The sequence below is a fragment of the Mesoplodon mirus genome, assembly GCF_964341445.2.
Source record: "Mesoplodon mirus genome assembly, chromosome: 2".
Classification (NCBI taxonomy): domain Eukaryota; kingdom Metazoa; phylum Chordata; class Mammalia; order Artiodactyla; family Ziphiidae; genus Mesoplodon; species Mesoplodon mirus.
The window spans coordinates 112,375,008-112,400,203 of NC_138977.1; the positions used below are offsets into that span (position 1 = coordinate 112,375,008).

The 25,196-nt window shown below is 55.3% G+C and overlaps 1 protein-coding gene across 16 annotated transcripts in view; it reads right to left on the bottom strand.

Annotated features, from left to right (window-relative positions):
- RET (ret proto-oncogene) overlaps positions 1–17,398 on the bottom strand; it is a gene marked incomplete at both ends in the record, with an annotated part of 59,086 nt that extends 41,688 nt beyond the window's left edge. For all 16 annotated transcript variants that reach the window (XM_082636278.1, XM_082636277.1, XM_082636275.1 and 13 more), the window contains one exon: positions 17,332–17,398. In XM_082636278.1, coding sequence (XP_082492404.1) covers positions 17,332–17,398 — 67 coding nt within the window. The remainder of the gene's footprint in view (positions 1–17,331) is intronic.
- Positions 17,399–25,196: the final 7,798 nt, after the last annotated feature.

The following is a 25,196-nucleotide window of genomic DNA, read 5'->3' on the forward strand; positions in this document are numbered from 1 at the left end:
AGAATGTTCTGTGCGCACTTGAGAAGAAAGTGCAATCTGCTGTTTTTGGATAGAATGTCCTATAAATATCAATTAAATCTATCTGGTCTATTGTGTCATTGAAAGCTTGTGTTTCCCTATTAATTTTCTGTTTGGATGATCAGTCCATTGGTGTAAGTAAGGTGTTAAAGTCCCCCACTATTATTGTGTTACTGTTGATTTCCTCTTTTAGAGCTGTTAGCAGTTGCCTTACATATTGAGGTGCTCCTATGTTGGGTGCGTATATATTTATAATTGTTATATCTTCTTCTTGGATTGATCCCTTGATCATTATGTAGTGTCCTTCCTTGTCTCTTGTAACAGTCTTTATTTTGAAGTCTATTTTATCTGATATGAGTATTGCTACTCCAGCTTTCTTTTGATTTCCATTTGCATGGAATATCTTTTTCCACCCCCTCACTTTCAGTTTGTATGTGTCCCTAGGTCTCAAGTGGGTCTCTTGTAGACAGCCTATATATGGGTCTTGTTTTTGTATTCACTCAGTGAGCCTGTGTCTTTTGGTTGGAGCATTTAATCCATTCACGTTTAAGGTAATTTTCGATATGTATGTTACTACTACCATTTTCTTAATTGTTATGGGTTTGTTTATGTAGGTCCTTTTCTTCTCTTGTGTTTCCCACTTAGAGAAGTTCCTTTAGCATTTGTTGTAGAGCTGGTTTAGTGGTGTTGAATTCTCTTAGCTTTTGCTTGTCTGTAAAGCTTTTGATTTCTCCGTTGAATCTGAATGAGATCCTTGCCGGGTAGAGTAATCTTGGTTGTAGGTTCTTCCCTTTCATCACTTAAAATATATCTTGCCACTCCCTTCTGGCTTGTAGAGTTTCTGCTGAGAAATCAGCTGTTAACCTTATGTGAGTTCCCTTGTATATTATTTGTCATTTTTCCCTTGTTGCTTTCAATAATTTTTCTTAGTCTTTAATTTTTGTCAATTTGATTACTATGTGTCTTGGTGTGTTTCTTCTTGGGTTTATCCTGCCTGGGACTCTCTGTGCTTCCTCAACTTGGGTGGCTTTCCTTTCCCATGTTAGGGACGTTTTCGACTATAATCTTTTCAAATATTTTCTCGGGTCCTTTCTCTCTCTCTTCTTCTGGGACCCCTATAATGTGAATGTTATTGCATTTAATGTTGTCCCAGAGGTCTCTTAGGCTGTCTTCATTTCTTTTCATTCTTTTTTCTTTATTCTGTTCCGTGGTAGTGAATCCCACCAGTCTGTCTTCCAGGTCACTTATCCGTTCTTCTGCCTCAGTTATTCTGCTATTGATTCCTTCTAGTGTATTTTTCATTTCAGTTATTGTATTGTTCATCTCTGTTTGTTTGTTCTTTAATTCTTCTAGGTGTTTGTTAAACATTTCTTGCATCTTCTTGATCTTTGCCTCCATTCTTTTTCCAAGGTCCTGAATCATCTTCACTATCATTATTCTGAATTCTTTTTCTGGAATGTTGCCTATCTCCTTTTACCTCATTCTTGGAAGGCACTTTTGCTGGGTAGAGAATTCTGCAGGACTGTTATTCTGTCCTTCAAAGGCATGTTTCCGCTGCCCTGCTTCTGAAAGCTCTGTGCTTGTTCTAATTGTCCCTCCTTGGTGTTCTCTCTTCTCTCTGGTTGCTTCTAGGACCTCTTGTGTTTGGTGCTCTCCAGTTTCACTCTGATTAGCCAGCCTGCTCACCCCCATGCGGCTTTCCTCCTTCTCGGCTTATCATCTGGGTGCTCTCTCTCCAGATTTTCCTCTAGCAAACGGCAGGCAGTCCCATGGCTCGAATGACTGCCTCTGGGCTGAGGACTGCCATGTTCACCAGCCCTGACCTCCTCCCGAGTGCTAGACGCACCTCTACCAACTTGCTCCATCCTCTCCCTTGTCTCAGTCCAGCTTAGAGACCCACACAGCCTCCCCACCCCAGTCTAGGCACCATGCACCTCAGGCTCGCTCTGAGACCTTGCCTCTTCCATCCCTTACACCAGCCCACAGACTGCCCTCTGCCACCCCCCACCCAAGCTGCTGTGAACCTTCACCTCATTCACCTGGACAACACCATGGTGTCAACCAGTCTCCCTGAGCCCACTCTTGACCCCATAGGCCACTCGCCCCAGAGCAGTCAGGGTTAGTCAAATCACATCACCCTCTGCCTGAAAGAACTGTCTGATAGAACAAACTAGTAAGTGAACCAATGAATGAATCAAGGAAGGAACAAACTGATACATAAATGGTTTCATGAACACATGTGGGTAACAGTTGGGCACATTTGGGAAATGGCCAGAATTGGGGATAGGAAAGGGGGTGGGGCCAGGGAGGTGGTTCAGATCAGATCAGACTTGGCTATGACACTCTGGCTTGGTCTGGGAGCCACAGGTGGATGGTCAGCAGCAGGATGAGCTGGATGGAGCCTCATGGATGCCCCTCCTGTGCTCACAAGGCTCTCGTGGGGCACACAGCACCCTTTAGCGCACTAGCCGCCTTAGTGAGGCCAGCAGTTGATGTTGAGCAAACAGCCATGAGAAGAGCTGAGCACAAAATCACTGACCCTGGCTCAGGAAATGACATACTGGTAACTGAGGAACACTGTCACTGGGAGATGTTAGGCAGAACATGTGTGCTCATTCACACATGTGCACGTGCACACACACACACACACGTGTGCACTCTCAGGCAGGGTCACCCTGCAGTATGTTCACACACCCTGTAATCTTGATGCTTTGTCCCAGCTGGAGGCTGGCTTTGCAAGGGATTGTAATGTACTTTTGCTCTTAGGAATAAAGCACAGCTCGGGGAAGGCTCTACTGAAAATAATGAATTTGGGGGTAAAGAGGATCCTAGTTTTTAAAATTAATTGTGGTAAAATACACATAACATAACTTACCATCTTAACCATTAAGTGTACATTTCAGTGTCATTAAAATAAATTCACATTGTTTTTCAACCATCACCACCATCCATCTCCAGAACTCTTTCATCTTGCAAAACTGAAACTCTACACCCATTAAACACTAACTCCCATTCCCCACCTTCCTCCAGCCCCTGGCAACCAACATGTGACATTTTGTCTCTGAATCTGACTATTCCAGGTACCTCATATGAGTGGAATCATACAGCATTTGGCTTTTTGTCACTGGCTTAGTTTCATTTACCATGTCCTCAAGGTTTTTCTATGCTGTAGCATGTATCAGAATTTCCTTCCTTTCTTAAGGTTGAATAGTATTCTGTTGTATGGATATACCACATTTGGTTTATCCACTCATCCACTGATTGACAGTTGGGTTGCTTCCACCTTTTAGCTATTGCGAATAATTCTGCTATGTACAGGGGCATACAAATATTACTTTGAGACCTTGATTTTCAGTGTATACTCAGAAGTGGAATTGCTGGATCATATGGTAATCTTATTTTTAATTTTTTGAGGAACTTTCACGCTGTTTTTCACAGTGGCTGCACCATTATACATTCCCACCAACAGTGAATAAGGGTTCTAATTTCTCCACATCCTTGCCAACACTTGTGATTTGCCATTTTTTTAACATCTTTTTTGGAGTATAATTGCTTTACAATGGTGTGTTAGTTTCTTCTTTATAACAAAGTGAATTAGCTATACATATACATATATCCCCATATCTCTTCCTTCTTGTGTCTCCCTCCCACCCTCCCTATCCCACCCCTCTAGGTGGTCACAAAGCACCGAGCTGATCTCCCTGTGCTATGTGGCTGCTTCCCACTAGCTATCTATTTTACTTCTGGTAGTATATATAAGTCCATGCCACTCTCTCACTTCGTCCCAGTTTATCCTTCCCCCTCCCCATGTCCTCAAGTCCATTCTCTACGTCTGTGTCTTTATTCCTGTCCTGCCCCTAGGTTCTTCATAACCTTTTTTTCCCTTTAGATTCCATATGTATGTGTTAGCATACGGTATTTGTTTTTCTCTTTCTGACTTATTACTTCACTCTGTATGACAGACTTTAGGTCCATCCGCCTCATTACAAATAACTCAATTTCATTGCCATTTTTTTGGACAGTAGCTAACCTAATGGGTGTGTGGTTATAGCACACTGTGGGTCTGATTTGCATTTCCCTAATGATCAGTAATGTTGAGCATCTTTTCATGTGCTTATTGGCTACTTCTTCTCTGGAGAAATGTCTGTTCAAGTGTTTTGCCCAATTTTTTTTAAAGTCTTTATTGAATTTGTTACAATATTCCTTCTGTTTTGTGTTTTGGTTTTTTGGCAGCGAGGCATGTGGGATCTTAGCTCCCCAACCAGGGATGGAACCTGCACCCCCCGCATTGGAAGGTGAAGTCTTAACCAGTGGACTGCCAGGCAAGTCCCGTTTTGCCCATTTTTGAATTGGGCTTGGTTGTTGTTGTTGAGTTGTAGTTCTTTATATGTTCTGGATAGTAACCTTTTATCAGACAGCTGATTTACAAATATTTTCTCCCAATTCACAGGCTGCCTTTTCACTTTGTTGACTGTGTCCTTTGATGTTTTAAATTTTGATGCAATACAATTTATCTATTTTTTTCTTTTGTTGCCTGTGCTTTGGTGTCATGTATGTTTTAAAGATGTGCCCACAACTCTTCCTTTAGAACCGAGTAAGAAGAGAACCAGTAAATTCTTGGCTCCATCTGGCATCCCACCCACGCTGCCCTGGCTGCCTGCCACCAGCCAGGTAAATGCCTGTGCCCTGCAGGTTTCTGCTGTGGTTCCTGCCTTGGCTCACAGCACCACAGTACCCAGGTACAGGAGAGACCTGAATGGCTGAGGGGCTCACCATCTACTGGGAGAGGGCACACACAAGCCTGGCCATGTGGGCCCACCCTTAGTGCCAGAGTCCCAGGGGTCCTCCATTTCCAATAGGCACTGACACTGCAGATGCTGAGGCATGCGCCCCCGACTCTAACTGCCTCAGCGCACACAGTGGGCACAGTGCCCAGGGGCCCACACAAATGTTATAGTTTATGTTAAAGTCAGAAGGAAGAAAAAATGTAATAATAAGGACTGTGTAATAATAAAGCAGCCTGGATTATATTTGTCTTTATATTAATAGTCATGAAATATAATCCTACTTTTTCATGGGGAAAGGGGCCCACAGAGGTCACAGGGCCTAAACCCACAGTCAGTAGTCATGACGTGGCCCTGGCCCTGGCTCTCCCCACAGAGAAGGTGGAGCCCAGTCCCAGGCCAGCTGAGTTTGGCTCAGAGCCCTTCCCTCTGCCTGTGTGGCCACACCTCCTCCCCACACGTGCCAAGGTGCCAACCCCAGAAGTCCTGTGTGACCACTCAGTGCACCCTGCCCAACAACTCAGTTTCCTCCTGCCTTCTCTGCACCTGGGGTTCAGAGGGCTCCAGGCCTCCCACCTGCCCCGGGCAGCCACCACACACGCCTGTTCCCAGGTGTCTTTCCAAGCCCTTTGCTGGGCTTCCTGGGCCCGGCCCGATGCCCACAGCCTTGGCCTGCAGGTCCCGCTGTGGTACCCTGGCTCCGGGCCTCGTGCTCACTCTTCCCAGCCTTGCCCACAACCCCCGGGTACGTGGTCCCCCACCCCGTCTTCTCTCCTGGGCAAGCCCTTGCCCAGCTCAGCCCTCTCCCCGCATTCCCCCAGCCATGCTGGCTTTTCTCCCCTTCACTCCCAGAGCACCGACCTGATGCTAAAAGAAGCAGAGACTGTAAAGACTCACAGGGCCAGCACTGGGCCTGTCTTGCTCACCGCTGCATCCCCACAACCTTGCCTGATGCCTGGCACAGAGGAGGTGTGAAGGGAAGGCCTGGGTGGGCTCTAGTAAGTTGACAGTCCACAGGAAGCTCACCTTTTTTTTTTTCTTTATTTTTATTTATTTATTTATTTTTGGCTGCACTGGGTCTTTTGTTGCTGCTCACAGGCTTTCTCTAGTTGCGGCGAGCAGGGGCTACTCTTTGTTGTGGTGCGCGGTCTTCTCATTGCGGTGGCCTCTCTTGTTGCGGAGCACGGGCTCCAGGCATGTGGGCTTCAGTAGTTGTGGCTTGCGGACTCTAGAGCACAGGCTCAGTAGCTGTGGCCTGTGGGCTTAGTTGCTCCGCGGCATGTGGGATCTTCCTGGACCAGGGCTCGAACCCGTGTCCTCTGCATTGGCAGGCGGATGCTCAACCACTGTGCCACCAGGGAAGCCCAGGCAGCTCACTTTGAGAGCCAGCTGCCTCTGTCCATGGGTGCCTGGCTCAGCTCAGCTGTACTCAGTCACAAGCCAATGCCTCCTGAGGGGGGAATCTGACAGCTTGTCCCAGTCCTGATGCTACGAATTGAAGCCTTTGTCTACAAAATCATCGAGAAAACTCTGGCCTCTGCAGGCATACCCAACAGATGGCCAGCTTAGTGCATACACTGGGCGCTCAGTAAACGCCAGGGCTATCTTCTGCCCTGATGCCCAATGACGACACCAGTCACCACTAGTGCAGCCTTGATTCCAGTCGTAAATTTCTTCTCCCCCAAATGCTGCCAGCAGCCCTCAGTGGGCAGCATGTGCCAGGGTGGCCACAAGTCTGAGTGGCCTTCCTGGTCTGGCCTGGGCACTCAGCAAGGGCCAGCTGCTTGGGCCCATACACAAGGAGGAACAAGCAGCCATCCTGGCACATACTGGGTGCCCAGGGCTCTCCACGTTCCTGAGAGCTCTGCCTGGTACAGAGCCCGCGCTCCTGCCTGCCTGTCTGGTTTGCGGCTTCGCACACAGCACAGCTCTCCGGGCCCTTCCCACCATCATCCCTCCAGCCTGAGCCCTCTCTGTGTGGTCCGTGGTGGGGAGGGCAGGGGACCCCATGAGGGGGTGCAGTGTCTCCCCGGACACCCGTCTTCCTGGGCCCTGGCTGGACAGGGTGGCTGGTGGCCTGTAAGAGCAGCTGGACGGAGGAGGAGAGACCTGAGGGCCAGCCCGTGCCTCAGAGGCACCACCAGCCCTGCACGCACAGGCACCCTCCTCCACACGTGCGAAAAGCTCTGCCTTGCACACCTTGCCTGAGCTCTCGCTGTAGACCTCACGTTCCCCATCCAACGCTGGGAAACACAATTCACCTCTTGCCCTCAGAGTGGAACCGCAACCAGGCCCCGGTCCCCTGACACCCCACCACGCCATGCACGCAGCCCTCTGCTGAGAGTGGGGAAGGCGTCAGGGCGAGGCTGGAGTTTGGGGGAGTGAGGCGTGTAGCCGAGGTCTGCAGCCCGGCAGCCAGCAGCCCAGACTCATCCCCAGCACACAAGCCCCAGCCTTCTGCTCCCAGAGGCCTGGAGCCCAGGCTGCACCCAGCACGTACCCGGGGCCACCACCCATGCTTCCCCACCCGCCCAGGCCAGATGCAGAGGCCTCGCTCAGATGATGGACACTCCGCCCAAATGTGATTTCCCAGCTGATGCCGAGTTAATCACCAGCCTCACTGGCAGTTCTTTCCGGCTTCTGTGCAAAGGAAACTGCCAATTAGGTTACAATTAATTTCTTACCCAGGGCAAGGCCTGGCTGGAAAAAGACTGGCCACCCAAGTGGCCTGCTGATGACTGTGTGCGGGTCACCAGGCTCTCTCGGCTCCAGGGCTCTTGTGCCCTGCAGCCCCAGCCAAGGGCGGGTGTGCCAGCCCCGGCTTGGGGCTGACGGGTCAGGACATCCCCAGCTTGGGCCCTGGTGCCACTGCTTGGGCAACCATCCCCCCTCACACCCAGCAGGGCGCTGCAATTCAGACTTAAATCTGTCACCCCACCTATCTAGAGCTCCTCAAACAGAGGTGGTCCTGCCCATCTCTGCCCCTCCCCCAGCACCCTTCTCGCCCTTATTCAACATTAACCGAGGAGACTTCTACATTCTTCCCGAGAGGCCCTGTTCTAAGTGCTTCACGAACGTTGTCCCACTTAATCAACACATCTGCCAGAGGTAACGACGACAGCCAGAGGTAACAATGACAACTTTGTTTCCTGTCTTACAGAAGGGGAAACCAAGGCAGAGAAAGGCTACCTTGCCAGAGGCTACACAGAGAGTGCGCCAGGACTTAAGCCGAGGGTCCCACCCAGCCCACAGTGTACGTGGCCACCAGGCTCCTCTGCTCAGTGACGGCCGTGCACACGTGTGCAGAAAAGCCAGGGCACCTTGACCTGGGACTCCGGGCCACCCACCCACCTGCTTGCTAACCAGGCGGAAAATGCAACCATAAATAACCATCCACAGCCTCCTCGAAAAGGCAGGAGTCCCTAAAAGCCCCTCATGTAAATTTGCTCTTTCACGTCTCAGTGAAAGAGGACGAAGGCCCCGGAAGGCATGACCAGGTGGCGTTCAGCCAGCGCCCGCCTGACAGGGACAGACACAGACATGGCTGCTGTGTGCGCGGGCACCCATGGACGCTGGGGGCCTGACGTGCCCTTGCCCGCTGGACACAGAAGAGAGCCTTGAGGGTCCTTCACTCTGCCCCTGTCAGGTCCTAGTACCACCTTGAGAAGTGAGTCTAGATACAAAGGAGAGATCTCAGTAGAACTTGCGGAAGCAGAGAGACAAGGGCAGAGGCAGGCCAGAGCCAGGCTCCTTCACTGCCTTGCTGTATGGCCAGCTCGTCATTCAGCCTCTCTGGGTCTGTTCCCAGCTGTGAACTGGGACAGGAACCCCTCCCTGGAAGCACTGCTGGGACTGAGCACCTGCGGGTAGAAGCCAGAGCCAGTTCTCCTTTCTCCCTCCCTGACTGTTGAATCAGACCTGCCTGGGCCCACAAAGGCTTCCTGCTAACCCTGGTCGAGGCCTTCCCACCCTGTGCTGGGCCCCAGCACTCATGCAGCTTCTGGGTGCAAGCTTCTGGGTGGCGGGCGGACGGCACTGCCTTGGTACGTTCTGCTGTCCTGGGAAAACGGCCTCAAGGGACTGGCAGCATGACATCACACAGTTGCGATTACGGTAATCAACTTACACCAGATCCGCCTGGTTATTTTTAGTCTGGACTGAGAGTTTAGCAAGACAGGGCAGCCCTGGGTTCCCCTGCTGCTGAGTCCCACCTTGTCAGGTGGGCAGGATGGGTCACTGGTTCCCAGAACCCCTCCCTTCCTCCCCACCCCCTGGGTCCTTCACAGGATGGTCTTTGGGCATTGGCACCTCACATACAAGATGTGACACCATTGCTTCTGGGACATTTGAGCTCAATGTGGCTTTAGGGTCTGGGTCTTCTGAGAATGTCCTCAGGGTCCCAGTGGGGTCATGGTGACTCAGGCCCCACAGAAGGACACTGGAGGAGGAACCCATGTCCTCTTCAAAAGGGACCTCCGGCTCAGACACTGAAATGTCTCTGGACAAAAACTGCTCTGCAACACTTGGTGGAAATTTGATAGAGAAAACTCAACATCAAAAAGATACACCCACCCAATTAAAACATGGGCAAAGGACCTGAATAGATACTTCTCCAAAGAAGATACAAACGGCCAAGAAGCACACAAAAGATGCTCAACATCACCAGTAATTAAGGAAATGCAAATCAAAACCACATGAGACACCACTTTGTACCCAGTAGGATGGATACAATTTAAAAATATAAATAGAAAATAACAAGGATTGGTGAGGATGTAGTGAAATTGGAACCCTCACATACTGCTGGTGGGATTGTAAAATGTTTCAGTTGTTGTGGAAAACAGTTTGCTAGTTCCTCAAAAAATGAGACTTGGCATTACCATATGAATCAGCAATTCTACTCCAAAGTATACACCTAAGAGAACTGAAAACAGGGACTCAAACAGATATTTGCACATAAATGCTCACAGCAGCACTATTCACAAGAGCCCAAAGGTGTAAACAACCCAAACGCCCACCAAGAGATGAATGAATAAATAAATGTGATACATGCACGCAATGGGATATTGCTCAGCCTTAAAAGGAATGAAGTGCTGATACATACTACAATGTGGATGCACCTTGAAAACGTCAAACTAAGTAAAAGGAGTCTAACACAAAGGTCAATTTATAGTAAATATCCAAAATGGACAAGTCCATAGAGACAGACGCAGAGTGGCAGTTGCCAGGGGCTGGGGTGGGGAGACTAGGCAACACTGCCTAATGGGTATGGGGTTTCCTTTTGGGGGTGATGAAAATGTTCTGGAACTACACAGGGGTGATGCCTATGCAACACTGTGAATGTACTAAATGTCACCGAATTATTCACTTGAGGACAGTTAATTTTATGTTATGTTCTGGGCGTCAGCCTCCCTTGCAGAGAGAAGGACCCTGTGACAGACCAGCCCGTGGACATGGGCAAAGTGCCCCAGGCCCCTCCAGGCCTGGCTCCTCAGGGCTCTGTGTCCCTCCCCGTGCACACGGCCAGGTGTGGAGTGGCTGACAGGGGCAGGGGGGTGGGACACCACAAACAGGAGACAAACGGACTATGTTGAGACGCTGAGACTGGGGGTTTCTGTCACCCCCAAGTACACAGTCTCTCCTGCTCACAGCTACAGGTGGGTGGGAGGCTGCAGAAGCAAAGATTCGAGAGGGTCCACAGTGGAGACTTTACAAGGCCCTGTGGAGTCACATGTGTGGTCCTGCTGGATGAGTCTCCTACAGAGACCACCCGCAGGTGCCCGTCTGACAAGGCTCAACCCCTCCCAGTGGCAAAGCTAGTGCCCACAGAGCTAAGTGCGTGTTAACCCTGCTTCCACAGCCGAGGAGACAGCGGGTGCTGCACCCACTTCATGGCTAAGTGGCGGCTGGAACGGAGCCCTGCTTCTCAACTCCATCCTTTCTCCTTCCCAGAAAGAAGAGAACAGACAGCAGTGGATGGCCCACAGGCAATGCTGGAAGGGCAGGATGGGGGGGCAGGCAAGGAGAAAGCCCACCCAGGAGCTGCTCCCAGCTTCTGGGTCTTCCACCACTTCACTTTGTCTGTGTCTTTGGCTGTTTCAGAGGCAGGAAAGTTTGAGTAAGAAACTGAGTAAACTCCTTCCCTCCACTCGGACTCCCACCATCACTCTGTGTGCCCCAGGTCACCCCCCATTCACCCCGCTCTCAGGTCCTGGCACACAGAGTGCACGTCTTCCCAAGCATTTTCCAGGCTGTTAGTTAAAGTTTAGGAACTTACATTGTTCATTTCCCCCTTTGTTAAGAGTGAGAACCCTCGGAATTTTCTGGCAATCTCATAGCCACATGGAAAGGGGGGGACTGCAACCAGTTTTCACGTCCACTGTCTTGCCAGGGGCTTTCTGATTGTTTTAGCAGCAGAACCCTTTCTCCAATCAGAGCGCAGGTCAGGGCCAGTGCTCAGGGCAGAGCTGGGAGCTTTGCCTCCCTCTCCCGGCCACCCTGCCCCTCAGGCACTTCTCTGGAGCCCAGGGCCCTGCGGAACCCAGACAGCAGCAGCTCATGTCAGAAGAGCGAAGGCTTAAGACTGCGATAAGGTGCGACCGCTGGTACCCGAATCTGGGAGGGGGGCTGGGGCCCCCACGGGCATCTCCCCTGAGCAGGTCCCAGAATTGGTCCCTGCCTGCCAGAGCCCACCAGGCATCGCTGATGTCATGGAGAGCCTGCACCAGCTGGACCACCAGGTGGGCACACACCTGTGCAGGTGCACAGGTGACCTTTCTGCAGAGGTGCCCTGGCTGCTACACTCTGTGGAGCCACTCACAAGGCGAAAGCAAACAGAGGTGTTTGCTCGGGGCTGACCACCTGCTCTCCTTGAGGGCCCAGGTGGCGCCTGAACTGCCTCCCTCAAGGTCCCATTGGCGTCAATGCGCCCACAACCATGCTTTCTTGGGGGTGCCAGCTCCAGTGGAGGAGGAGCTAAGGGAACAGTGGCACCTCGCTGCTGCTCTCACCGCCCCCCACCTTGCCCAGTGGACGGCTCAGAGGGCCACTGGCTTTACATCCTCCAGCCTCAGGGACAGAAGCGGGTCCCAGGGGCTCCCACAATTACATAGCTGTGAGGCCAGAGCTTGATGGAAGCCCAGGCGTCACCTGGCCCCAGAGCTCAGGGAAGGTAGACTGTGGGAGGACCAGGCCGGGGGAGAAGGGCAGGATGAGGGTCCCGTCCATAGGGGCCCCCAGGTGTCCTGGAGCTGCAGCCCGAAGAGGGTCCCATCCTCTAAGGTCCTCTGAGGTGCAATGGAGCCCTGTCTCAGGAGTTACAGCCTCCCCTGAACCCCTAAACACGCCGCCACTCTCTGTTGATCTGAGGCAGGGAGAGGAGAGCCGTGTGGGTTCTGGAGGCCTGAGCCTTCCCACCCCTTCAAGCCCCCCAGGAGCACCTTCCCCAGGCCACCCAGGTCACGGCCCTCAGAGGGACATCCTGGGCCTAGTCTCTCTGAGCCATACCAATGCCCCAGCCTTCCAGGGGCTAAGGACCCCCACCCAGAAAGCATGGAAGATGGGCCCTTGAAAACCCAGGGGAGGCAAATGGGGGGGGAGGGCGAAAGATGACCCCTGCTGCCATCACACCCCTGTGGCCCAGAGCCAGGAGGGCCACTTCCCTGCCTGGCTGCCCACCATCCCCTCCCACCCTACCCCTCAGCCGGCCTCCTGCCGTGTACCTCAGTCTGAAATCACACCCATACATTTGAGATAAGTGGCTGCTTAGGGCTTCCTTTACTACCCATCTCTCCCTACAGGGAGACAGCTCTGAGGTCAAAGGGACCTTCCGTTGTCTCCCAGAGTGCATCCCTAGCCCCGAGAAGCTCCCCAGGCAGCAGGTGGTCCCTCGGGGCGTGTTTGTGGGCCCATCACTATTACTGTTATTGTTACTGTTGAGTCACTCAGAAAAACAACTGCAGAAACAAGAAGGAAGAAGAAGAAACAAGAAGGAAGAAGAAGAAACGAGGAGGAGGAGAGGACGCCGGGGCTGGAGCCTGAACACTACGCCCACACAAGGAAGCGTCCTCTCCCACACCCATGGGAAGGGGGAGGGGTTCCACAGCCGAAATGTAGCCACTTCTGTAGGACAGAAGGCATCACCACTGTTTGGGGGGGCACTTCTCCAGCTCTGCCTTTTTCCCAGTTGGGCACTTTCTTCTCCCAGTCTGTCCTGAAGCCCCGGGCAGGAGGGCCATTTCTTGGACAACGAGACACAGTTGTACCCATGTGCCCTGAAGTCCAGCCCCTCCTCAGCACAGTAGCGTCTGTCAGGTTCTGGGTCCCCAGGTAGAGAGGGTGGGTGCAGGGACCACACCACCAGCACAGAGGCCTCTCTTCCTGCCACGCCAGAGGACACACGCCCCTCCCCTGGGGCTGGCTATGACCAGACCCCAGCTGGTGGCAGTTCCCGGACCTGCAGGACTCCCCGACATCAGCTAAAGCAGCGGTCCCGAGGGGCTCCTGATTCAGGTGCTGAAGCACAGTGGCACACTTCCCTCCCAGACCCGGGCCAGGCTGTCCCTAGGGCCCCTGGAGCCCCGAGCAGGACAGTCACCAGTGGGTGAGTGGGCTCAGGGCCACCTTCCTCTCCCAGGACCCCTCCTCAGCCCCACTCCTGGTCCCTACCACCACTGGCTCAGAGAAGGGGCTTGCTGAAAGTCAGAGGACTGGAGTGGGGAGACACAAAGTCCTCTCTATGGATTCAAGTTCACAGGCTGTGGGAGCCTCAGTTTCCTTACCTGTGAAATCGGAAAACAAGGCTACATCCCTCAGGGTTCCGGGAGGATACAGTGAGCTAGCAGACAGGCAGTGCTCAGCACAGGACCGGCAGGCCATGAGCCACCCCCGCATCGCCTTATCCAGTGAAGACCAGGGGATGGAGGAGTCCTCTCTCAGGTCACAGAGGTGGGAAGGCCTCAGGGGAAGCAGCAGCTTCCTGGCCCTCCCTTCCCCTTGGCGCCCCATGCTCCAGTTTAAGAGATACCATAATTTTAAATTAGTTTTCTCCTCCCCTGGCTGAAAGGCCATTAGCTCCCCATTAGGTGAATGCATCCCATTTTCTTCACACCACCAAGGAAACAGTGATTTACTTAGCTGTCCCTAAAGCAATTCTGCAGAATAAAGGCAATTTTGCAATGGTCTTAATAAACTTCCCCATTTGCTTTCTGCTCACAGACCCCACCCTGAGGAGCCCACCAGCTGACCCAGCCCCTTGGTCCCTGAGTAGGTTGGACTCTGCTAGAGCCCAGGACAGCCAGTGTGGGACACAGGCAGCTCCCAGAGGCCAGAGGGGCTTAGTGGTCTGGGGCGGAGGAGGAAGAAGGTTGGGCCCAGGCAAGCCTGGTGAAGCAGGACACCACTCATCTCTGGCCAAAGAGGGAAGGGGCTGAAAGAGAGAGAAAGAAGTCAGCAGAGCAGCCTTCCTGGCTGAGGGGCTGCTCTGGCACTTGCTGGTCCAGGCGAAAGTGGCAAACGCAGGTCCAACAGCACAGGGGTGGGCCCAGCAGCCTGGAGAGGGGGCTGCTAAGTCATGGCCAGCTTTCCTTTCTTCAGTACCTGGGAGTGAGAGGCCCAGAGGGCGTGCACGCAGAGAGGGCAGGTCTTTCCTTGTGGCTAGAGGTGCTGAGCAAAAAGGGACCCAAGAAGCCAGGCCAGAAAGATGAGAGATGTGAGGCCTGGTGAGCAGCAGGAGGTCAGGGAGATGGTGATGGGCGAGGGGCCAGCCTGAGACATGCAGGGGGATCCCCAGAAGCCGGGGCTCAGTTTCTTCATCCATGCCACAGGGATGCCTGTACCTGCGCGGGAGCAGCAAAAGACCAGAAACTCTTCTAAGAACAACTTTTAGATGGAAGTTCTTTAGCTCTGGTTCCAGGATACCCAAGGTGGATGGTCTGTGCTCCTGAGTATGAGGGGGGAGGAGCAGGTGTCCCTGTGGGGGGACATATGTGGGGGTCCCAGCGTGTGTGAGTGGCAGAGAGAGGGGCTGGGTTCCCTGGGGGAGGGTGGAATGTGAAGGGCCAAGCCACGCTGCGTGAGTGTGTGTGTGTCCACAGGCCTCATGATCACATATCCTTGAGAAAGGGCAGGAGCGTGTCTTAGTGATGACCAAGAGTGAGTGTGAGTGTGTGAGCGTGGATTCAAGGGTGTGTGTGTGTGTGTGTGTGTGCCTGTGCGTGCACTCACACGGATACCAGCATGTGGGTGAGGAGTCCTGCCTTGCTCTGGGAGTCTGTGTCTGGGTTGGCACCTTTTTCTGAAGGTGTGTGCATTCACACACAATGAGAGTGTGTACACGTGGAGGGGGGCACACCGTGAGGGTCTGTTTATGCCCCAGGACCTTGCTCTGAGCATCCCTAGGCCCTCGGGCCCACCCCTGCCAGCCCTGGGGCAGTGCTGTTCCTTCCCCGGCCACTGCCTCTTCATCTGGTTGCCTCCCTACACCCCTATTGTCAGTCCCCCCCGGCACAGAAGAGAGCTTCCCGTCTGGGGAGGTGTCTGGGCCAGCACGGGAAGGCTTTCCTCCTTTGGAGACCCGACCCATCCCCCAGGCAACAGGCCTGGCCACAGGAGGGCTGCGTCCACGAGAGGGCGCCCCGGAGCCGAGCTGCTCCCAGCCTGGTCGAGTCTGGGTGGGAGCGGCGGCCCAGCTCACTGCGAGCCAGGCTCAAACCAGCACTGCTCCTCCGGGTACAGGGTGCCCGCAGGCCTCTCCACGGGCCCCGCTGCCTCCTCTTGGGTGTCGCGGGGCCACCTCTCAACTCCCAGTGCCACCAATCGTGCTTTCTTGCTCATCCCATGGGAGGGTGGGTGAGGCAGGGGACTTGCTTTCCCTGGATTGGAGAGCCTTTCTCTGACCACCCAGCTCCGTGCGTCCAGGCTGTGGAGAAGCCACCTGCATTCCCGCCAAGTGTCACAGGCCGCCGTCGCACCCCTACCCCCCAACTCCAGCCCCCCACGGCCTCAGCTGGGCCCCCTGGCTAAGCGTGGGACAGGCACGGGAAATCCTCCACAAGCTTCTGCGGCTGCCCAGCGCGCCCTGGCTTCCGGCTCACACCTGATCACCCGCCCACAGCTACAAAGTTGCAACCCCGAGTTACAAGAGGTCTTCTGAACACCTTGTTTGTGTTTACTTCTGCCCTGCCTGCAGCCTCCTCCTGCCTGTTTTCTCCTCACAGCACCGGGACCCCCAGACTCCCGATGCTTTCCCCCATTCTTCCCCAGGTCAAAGAAAGGGTTTCTCCCCTGCCTTCCCTATGATGGGCTGGGGGCCCGTTCTTCAGTATCTGCCTCTTGGGCTCAAGATCCAGTCACACAAATGAAGCCTTGGGCAGGCCTGTGAACCCAGAGTCTGTGCAGGACCCAGGGCCAGACGCAGAGGACCACCATCTCTTCTGTTCCCAAAGGCCACAGGGAGAGAAAGCCCTTTGTAAGCAGTGGGGGAGGGTGGCCGGAGCTCCTCTCTCAGAGGGAAACTTGGTGCATACTGAGTACTGAGGAAGAGGAAGTCAAGGACAGTTCGAGGGAAACTAAAATTCGTGGTGTGTGGGCAGGGGGCGGGCAAAGATTCGACAGCCTTGGGGCTCACTCATCCCGTCAGGGTTTTGGGGGTGGAGGCAGTGACCAGCCTTTGCAAGGCCACATCTAATCCTCCCAGCACCGATATTGGCGGCACACACCCCTACTCCACTCCAGGATGGTCAAAAGCGCTTGGTACAGGTCAGCCCAGGGCCGTCAAATGGTCCCAAAGGCCGCACCTTCAGGTGTCCCCCGCCTGGCATCAGCGCGGGACTCGGAAGCCGCGCGTGGGACTGGAGCCACGGCGGGCCCTCAGCCGGTTGCGCTGGGCCAGTTCGAGCGGGCCCTCGAGGGCAGCCTCCCTAGAAACCACAGCCTTTTGGGTTTTTTAAGGACTAGAGCGGCAAAAACGCACAAGGGAAAAGCAACCATTTTTCAAAACAGCAGATCCCCTCCGCATCCCGCGGCTAGCCAGGGTATCAGAGCTGGAGGAAGAATGCACCGACGTGTAGAGAGACAAGGAAACGAGGACGGAGCAATCTTTTACAGAAACACAACTCCTCCCCGCCCAAGTCGCTGACTTTCTAGGGCTACCTCACCCGCCCTCCCCCACCAGCACCGAAACGGCTACAATCTCCGTTCGGTTCGCTGCAAGACGCTGCTGTGGCGCGAGGCGCCACCAGGCTGGGGAGCGCGGCTGCGACAAGGGCCCTGGGCACCGACCCCGGCCGCCCGGCCCGCGTGCCGCTCCGACCCGAGTCCGGCTCCAGCCCGAGACCCGCCCAGCGCGCGGGGCCCGAGGCGCCCTGCCCAGCACACCACCCAGCTCGCAGCCAAGCCGGGGCGGCCGGCAACTGCGCAGCCCGCTGCCCGCCGCAAACAGAAAGGCGTTTCCGAACGCGTCCACTCAGCCGCTCGGCGCGCGGTGCCAACTTCGCCTCGGCCGCTGCGGGCACCAGCCCCCGGCAGGACTCACCTTCGCCGAGCAGCGGCAGCAGCAGCAGCAACCGCAGCCCCACGGTGCCGGCCGTCGCCTTCGCCATCGCCGGTGCACGCTGGGGCCGCGGCGAGAGGGACGGTGGCTTGGGCTGGGGGTCTCGGCGGCGGGGTGCGGCGCTCAGCCGGGCTGCCCCATGCCCGGTCGGGACGCGACGGACGCGACGAACACTGCGAGCGCAAAGCGTCGGGGCGCGGGCTCCAGGGTACTCGCCGCAGCTGCGCGCCGGGCTTCGGTCGCGGGACTGAGGCGAGGCGGCGCGGGGCGGGGCGGTGAGGGGGCGGGGCCCGGGTGCGGGCGGGGCCCCGGTGCGGGCGGGGTGCGGGAGTAAGGGCGGGGCACTGGGTACCCGCCCAGGCGATGCCTGGTGCGGTTCCCGCGGGGCGCGGTTTAGGAGACCAGTGCAGGACGCGGGGTGCGGGCCGGGCGGGGCGCGAGTAGGGGCGAGGTGCGGGACCTGGGGTACCGGCCCGCCAGCCGCAGCCCCAATCCTCGCACCTCCGCACGCACAGCCACTCTTCCTCACTCTATGCGCCCGTTCTCGGTCTGTGCGCTTCGACCTTCCCCGCCGCCCAGAGAGGGCAGGGAAACCACGGGGATGCGGGGGTGCGCCCGAGTGGACGTGGAGACGAGGCAGGCGCCCCGCCTCCAGGCTCCGGGCGCGGTGCGCATCCTCAGCCATTTCTCGCAGGGGGGAGGCGCGGTGGGAGCGCGGCCTCTCTTGGGGCCGGAGGAGGGAGGAGGGGAAGAGCCCGGGTGGGGGAAGGGGAACCTGGGCGCTTTCTGCGTGCGCCAGGGGTGAGCCTGGCCTGTGGCTTCCAATGTCCGCGGTCGCACTAGGGGTGTCCTAGGGTTAGTTTGTGAACCCGCCTCTTTAGGACTGGTCCAACCAATGAAACCAGGATACTGACTCTGGAGCTGGCTTTAATGGGGTGCTTGGAGGGTAGGTACTCCTTCTCCCCAACCAAACAGAAGAATTCTTAGGATGGGGGGCTGACTGGGTAGCAGAGCAAGTAGCGAAGAGGAACTGGAGCCCCAAAGAATTTAATTTTTGCCCCAAGACATGATGCTCATCCAGTCTCAAAAGGGAAGACTCTGGGTCCCCAACATGGGGGGTCCTGGAGGTTGGAGGTGAGCTCTAGGCCTCTGTGGGAAAAGTCCACTGTTCTACTCCCACCTGCTAGCTGCCTTTTGTGGTCTGGCCCTCACCTAGGCACAGAGGAATGCAAGCCCAAGGGGCCTTGGGGTGGGAGGGTCCAGGGTACCTAGGCCTGGGGTGCCCCTATTTCAGTGTCTCTTCTTCTGGCTGTACACAGAGCCCCGCCCTCTTGCCTGGCTGAGCTCAGGGCTGGATAAGAGCTCTGCACATCACTCTGCAGATATGAAGTCAAAGTGAAGTCACCCTTGCAGGCATGAGGAGGAGCTGCCAAGACAGGCTGGCTGGGGACTCTGCCAGCCGAGATGTCCAAGCCGGCCTGCTGGCTGGAGGCCAGGGCACAGTGCTGCCAGCTCGGGAGAGCCACCCTGCGGCCACCAGACCTTGTGTTGCCTGCCTCATGCTCCCCGAGCCTGAAGCCCTTGGATTTATGGGGCCGGAGTTGGCTATGGCGGACTCCCCTGGGTGTAGACAGGCCCTACCTCTGGTGCTAGTAACAACTACCAAGGCTGCACATTCAGGCCTGTGCACAGGGAAGGGACCTGAGTGGGAAGGGAGGGCCTGAGGAGAACTTTTTTGTTACCAACAGGCTCCTGTGGCAGAAGAATGAGGGGTGGCCTGGCCCATTCTTCCAACCAGCCCCACCCCTGTGCGCCCCCAGGGACCACCCTGGCCAAACCTTGGCTGACACTGGTCAGGCTGGATGTCTGGTTGTGCTCCGTGTGACCACCTCAAGGGCCCATTTGAGGCTGTGTTCCTTCCTCAGTCCTCAGGCCCTTCCACTCTCCTCCACCACCCTTGGGGGGTCTTGAGAGGACATCTGACACTATGGTGGGGACATTGCCCTCTTCTTAGAAAAAGGTCTGGGGAGCCTCATATGTGTACCCCTGTACCCACATGTGCACACACCTGTGTTCATGTACAGGGATATGGGTGCATACCCTCACCCGCGTGCATGCCCAGATATCTGACCAGAGGAGGATCCAGGAGAGCGCAGAGGTGAAGCGCTTGGCTTGCTGACCTCGGGTCCTGCATATCCATAAGAGACCCCCCTGTGAGACTCAGACAAGGCCGACCTCAACTCTTTGCCCTACTCACCCTTCCATGGGCCCCCCAATGGGGTTGTTTTTCTCCTCCGAATTTCCTGCCCCACCTTCCTTTCCTCCCTTCCTTCTTCTGCTCTCCCCTTCTCCTCATTCCCCTCCTTCCCTCCCATTCTCTGCAAGAATCTCTTCTCCATTCCTTTGCCCCAGCACAAGAACCAGGCTAGCTGCCTCACTGGGGCCTCAGCGTCTTCATCTGTAACATGGAAATAACGATATAGTAACTGCCTTGCAGTGTTGTGAGGCTGAACCCAAATGAAGCATTGACAGAATCAGCACAGTTTCTGGCTCCCCAGAAAAAGAGCTTTTTTTTTTTTTTTTTTTTCTCTTCTTCCAGGGTCCTCTGAAGTCCAAGGAGCTGTCTGGGTGGTAGGCTTGGGGCAGTGGCATTGTGTGAAGGTTGAAGGTGTGCTCTGAGTTGTATCCTAGCTGGGTCTCTGGTCTGTGTGACCTCGGCATGTTTGCAACGTCTCTGGGCCTCAGGAAGGCAGAGCTCCATCCCCCCAGGTGCCTGAAGACTGGTGAGTCCCCAGCAATCAGCATGAGCTGTCACTGTCACCATTGATTCCCATCAGCTGTGACGCTGAGGCCGAGGCCAAAGCGGTCAGTGGACATTGCTAAGGTAACACGGAAAGCAGGTGGTCCCTAAATCAAGCTGTCTGCTGCCCTCGGCTCTGGCTCCCCACTTGTATAGGTAACAAATCACACCTGTATGGGGATGGCAGCCAGTGAGGCCGGCCTGCAGGAGCCAACACCTGTCTCTGGCCCTCCCCATAGGACCTGCAGCTTTCTCAGTGAAAGGAGGGAGAACCCTGGAGCCCCAGAGTCCTCTCTGCCACAGCAGCACTTATCTGGGTGTATACTTACACATTCGGGAGCAGTGGGTTGATTCATGCTGACGCCTCACTGAGGCTTTGGGGGCTTGCTCACACAGAGTCCCCAGCCCGAGGGTACCACTGGAACCTGATGGGGCCTCAGGCCTGGCAGTGCCCGCCTCTTGCCTCAAGGACACCAAGGAGAAGGCCCATCCTGGCTCACAAGTGAGCGTGGTAATAACAGGGAGCTTGAATGGGCGAGTCTGGCAGATATGGCCTGAATGCTTTTTAGAAAAAACATCTCCCAAGGCAGTTTCATAATCTGCCTTGTAATGCAGATTTAGACAAGTTTTTACGAATGCACTTTTTAAAATAGGTCTTAATGGATCCTTTGCAGTAGTTACAGTCCATTGTGTAAATGCAAACAGAAGGCTTTTTGAAAACATGTATTATTGATCAGAAAGGCAGCAGCAATTAGAAGCCAGTGTGTCATATCATTCAATACACACTTCCTATACAGCCCTGCTTGTGCTCTCTCATAACTTTCTGACAAATTATCCCGTCCCTGGGAAGCCCTTTCTTTTCCCTTTTGCTTCTGGGAGCAAAGGAGGACCTCCCCATCAGTTACTAGCTAGAGGTGAATGAAAAATTAAGCTTCCCTTTACCATCGCAAAACCTATTTACGACTTCTCCGGTTTCAAGGCTGAAATGGCAAAACCTTCAGGTAAGATGGATGATGCTTCTCGATTTGGTCTATGGGCCACAGTGAAAAAACACAAAACAAAACTGGTGACAGATAGCATTTGCTGTGGGAGGGCAGAATCACAAAGCTGGGGAGGTCTGAGCCAGAAGCCCTGCAGGGGAGCCTGATTTGTGGGAGGGGCGTTCAACCAGGGTCCACAGGGAGGAGCTCTGGATGCCCCTCCCCAGTCACGGAACCTGAAATGATCAACTAGCATAAAGCTGGGACTTGTTTTTGCTTAAAAATCCATATTTGGGTCTGTATTGCACCCAGTCTGCACATTTCCCATTTGCCCTTCTTCTTGAAAAGTTCATTTATTTAACAGACATTTGCTGGGCACTCACTGTATTCCAGGCACCCTTTCCAAAGTACAGTGAACTAAACAAAGACCCTCCCTTCTGGGTGCTTCTTAAGGACAATCACCAACACGTAACGCATACATGCAGCACAGTCGGAAGTGACCCCAGATGGGGTGAGACACGGGGCGGGGTGTTTATCAGGGCTGGATGTCCTGGAGAGCTGACTTTGGGCAAAGACAGAGCTGTGGGGACAGCGCTGCCCGCAGGGAGCAGGGAGTTGACAGGACGTGCCCTGGAGTTCCCTGAGTTGCCCCAGCAGGGACAAGAGGCCGTCCTTTGTCTCCCCACGATAGCATCTTCTCAGCAGCCCCGTCCTTTGTCTCCCCACGATAGCGTCTTCTCAGCAGCCTCACCTCACCCCTCTGGAAGATGCAGCTCTGGTCTCTGAGAGGTTACAGCCTGCAGGATCTGCAGAGTGAAGACTCTGGCCTGGGCAGTCTTTTGGAGCCGAAAAATCCTGCTGTGCTCTTGGTGTGCTGACAAATAGGAAGTCCGATGACTTAACGCCCTACGATGTCTTCCAAAGCCTCCTTGCCCAGGATGGTGTGGGCTGCAGCTCCAGGCACAGTGTGCAACTTCCACATCCATCTCAGGCCTGCGGGTGATGAGGCGGTGCACTGTGAGCTGGAGGGGAGGGGGAGAGGGGGGCCAGCCACCTGCCCTTGGGCACAGCCTGGGTGGCTCCCCCAGCCCCCTGTGCTTGCAGACAGGCCCAGGAGAAGCAGGGCACTTACTTGCCCCCTTCTCCCCACCCCCACCCGGGAAGTGCCCTGGAGACCTCGCTCCGCTGTTGCATCAGCCCCAGGTGGGAGGGGGCGCTGTTCTCAGGTAGATCTAGGGTGCCCTCCTTGCTTCCTCTCCAGCACCTCCCTAGGGTTGCTACCTGAGCTTAGGCGCACTGGAGGCTCCCAGCCCTGCTGAAGACCCCCTACCCAGCCCGAATTGGGCCCCTCCCTGCTTGCTGAGAAGCTGGCCAGCCAGGCCTTCATCCCCTAGCGCTGTCCAGTGGAACGTTCTGCAGTGGTGGTAACTTCCTGCTCTGTGCTCTCCAACGCGATGGCCACTGGCCAAGTGTGGCTGTGGAGCACTTGAAATGTGGCTGGTGTGACTGAGGAACTGAATTTATAATAATGTAAAATTAAATAGTCCTATGTGGCTAGTGTACTTGCTGGGCGTTGATGCTCTAAGAAACACCTTCCCAGCCTCTGTCGGAGGCTTCTGGGGGCTGGGCAGGCTCCTAGCCCAAACCTCCCCCACAGGAGGGAGAGCGGAGAAATCAGAGCCTGCCGATTCGCCAGCCCCAGTGGGCTCTCTGATCCAGCAGCTGCCGCTCTGTTTCCTGGTGGTTTGAAGATGCCGTAGTCACCCCCCTGCCCAGAACGACAGTGGCATTGCTGGGGTTCACGCTGGGCACGCTCTCTCACTTGCCCTGGGGAATCTTCTGTTCCCCTCCAGGCTCGCCCCCAAGCCTGACCATGCCTCCTGAAATCCCTGCTTCCTGTAGGCAGAGTGAGCACTGCAGGGCCCTGCTCTCAGGGGCCTCTTTGGAAAGGGGCTGATGAGCTCGTGCATATTAAGATGCGGTGATGAAGGGCTGTCAGGGGACTCTGTGCAGCAGCCTGAGACCCAAGGGCCTGCTCACTAGTGCTGGGAGCTCAGCATCCGGCCCCTCTCCAGGGCCCTTGTCCCTCTGCTCTGCTCCCAAGCGCCCCTCCGTGGTCCCAGACTCCCCACGTGTTCTCTGGCCACTGACCTCCACTGACTGTTCCTTGTGCCTGGGAAGCTCTTCCTGCCTCCTCCTGGCCCCTTCTGTTGTTCAACTCCTATTCAACACTCAGAAGTCTCGGCTCCAAAGTACCCCTCTCCCCAGTCCGTGCTCAAATGCTCCGTCTAGACAATCTGAAGGGGGCCCAGTGTGCGTCCTGGTTTTGGTTTTGGTTTTTTTGGCCGCAAGGCATGTGGGATCTTAGTTCCTCAACCAGGGATGGAACCCATGCCCCCTGCATTGGAAGCGCAGAGTCTTAACCACTGGACCGCCAGGGAAGTCCCGCTTCCTGGTTTAACTGGGCTGTATTTATCCTTAGCCCTCTGCGTGGGGACCTGCTGAGGACTCAGAGTGCCGGTCGGGTGACCTGCCGTGAGAAATGACCCTCGTGGCCAAGAGGACAACCTGGGCAAAGGCACAAGGTATGCTCAGGAGGCAGGAGGGAAGGGCGTGGCCGTCTGCGGTGACAGCACCAGTGCTTGCCACCCGTGTGCACACTCACACCCCTTTGTGCCCCTTCTTCCTCTGGGCTGCCCTCTCAGTGTGAGTGGGAGCCCGTCTAGTCTATAAACACCAGCAGAAGGGGCGACAGGAGCAGGGGCTGGAGCCGGAAGACGACTCACAAGGAGGGAACACGGCACCCCAAATAAATCATTTGGGGCCTGACATTTGGAGCGTTTGAGTTTGAGACCAAACAGAGATGCCCTTTAGATAAATACATTTTTGAGACGTGTTCTGCAGGAGAAGTTTATGACTTTAATAGGTTTTTAGTGTCAGACGAGCATCAGGAAGCGTTTTGTTGAGAGACTTTCTCTTAAAAGCTCAGAATCCTTCTTTTCCCTCCGGCCCTTTAAACATAAGGATACAGAGATCCTCAGCAAGGGAAGCTTCTCTTTCTCCCAGTTCCCTGGGGGTTGGCTCTGGGCTGGGATAGCTCAACTGAGGAATGTTCTGGGAGGTTCTGAAGACCTCAGTGCTCCAGGCCATGGGGGGTGGAGGATGGGGGGCCTCTCGGGAAGCTGATTTAGAAGCTTAGAAGCATCCTCCTCCCTCAGAGCAACTCCTCATCTCCTCCCCAATCCCCCCACCCAGAGGAGGCTGATGGCTGGTCCTCAGGGATGAGAAGGGCTCTGTATGGAGGACGGGGGTCCCCCTGAGGCCTCCGGAGGTTGGCAATTTTCTGTGGATTGGAAACTTTACAAAGATCCCTCACGCTGAAGCCCAGGAGTATGAAGGAGCTGAGCTCACCACAGGCCCTATGCCAGAGAGGAGACACAAGGAGAAGGTCAGATGCAATCATGTCTGGAAGCTTCTCCCTTCTGTCTTAGAGACAGGCCCCCACCTGCCCATCCTGGGCTCTGTCCCAGGACCTCCAGGGAGCCCCGGGTCCTGCAGCCGCCCCTTGCCCAGCTCTTGCCTGAGCACCAAGTGGCCACATGTGGGGCTGCTTCTAGTACCCCATGTGTGCTGCTCAGCCCTCTCCCTGCCCCCCAAGACAGGGGCTGCGTTGTGAAGGGGTGGATGCCGTCTCTCCCATCCTTGAATGAGGCCAGCGTGGAAGAACTCACCCCAGGTCGTCTGTGCTGTGGCTCTGGGCCACGTGGGGAGGACCCGTGGCCAAGCTGGACTGACCTTGGGCTTGTCCTCCCAGCACAGTGGGTGTGGGTGGGTCGGGGGCACACGGCACCCAGGCGGGAAGAGGAGGGGCCCACTGAGACCCAGAACCTGGCTTGCAGAGAACACACAGATGGAACTGAGAGGAAGCCCAAGTGAACTTAGTGGTGGCGCGGGCTTCAAGGGCACAGGCAGGCCACTTCCTAGCACAGCTGTGAGATGAGCACTGGGGTAGTGGGGGATGGGAGAGAAGGGACAGTCGTGTCTGTGCTGTTCTCCAGACAGGACAT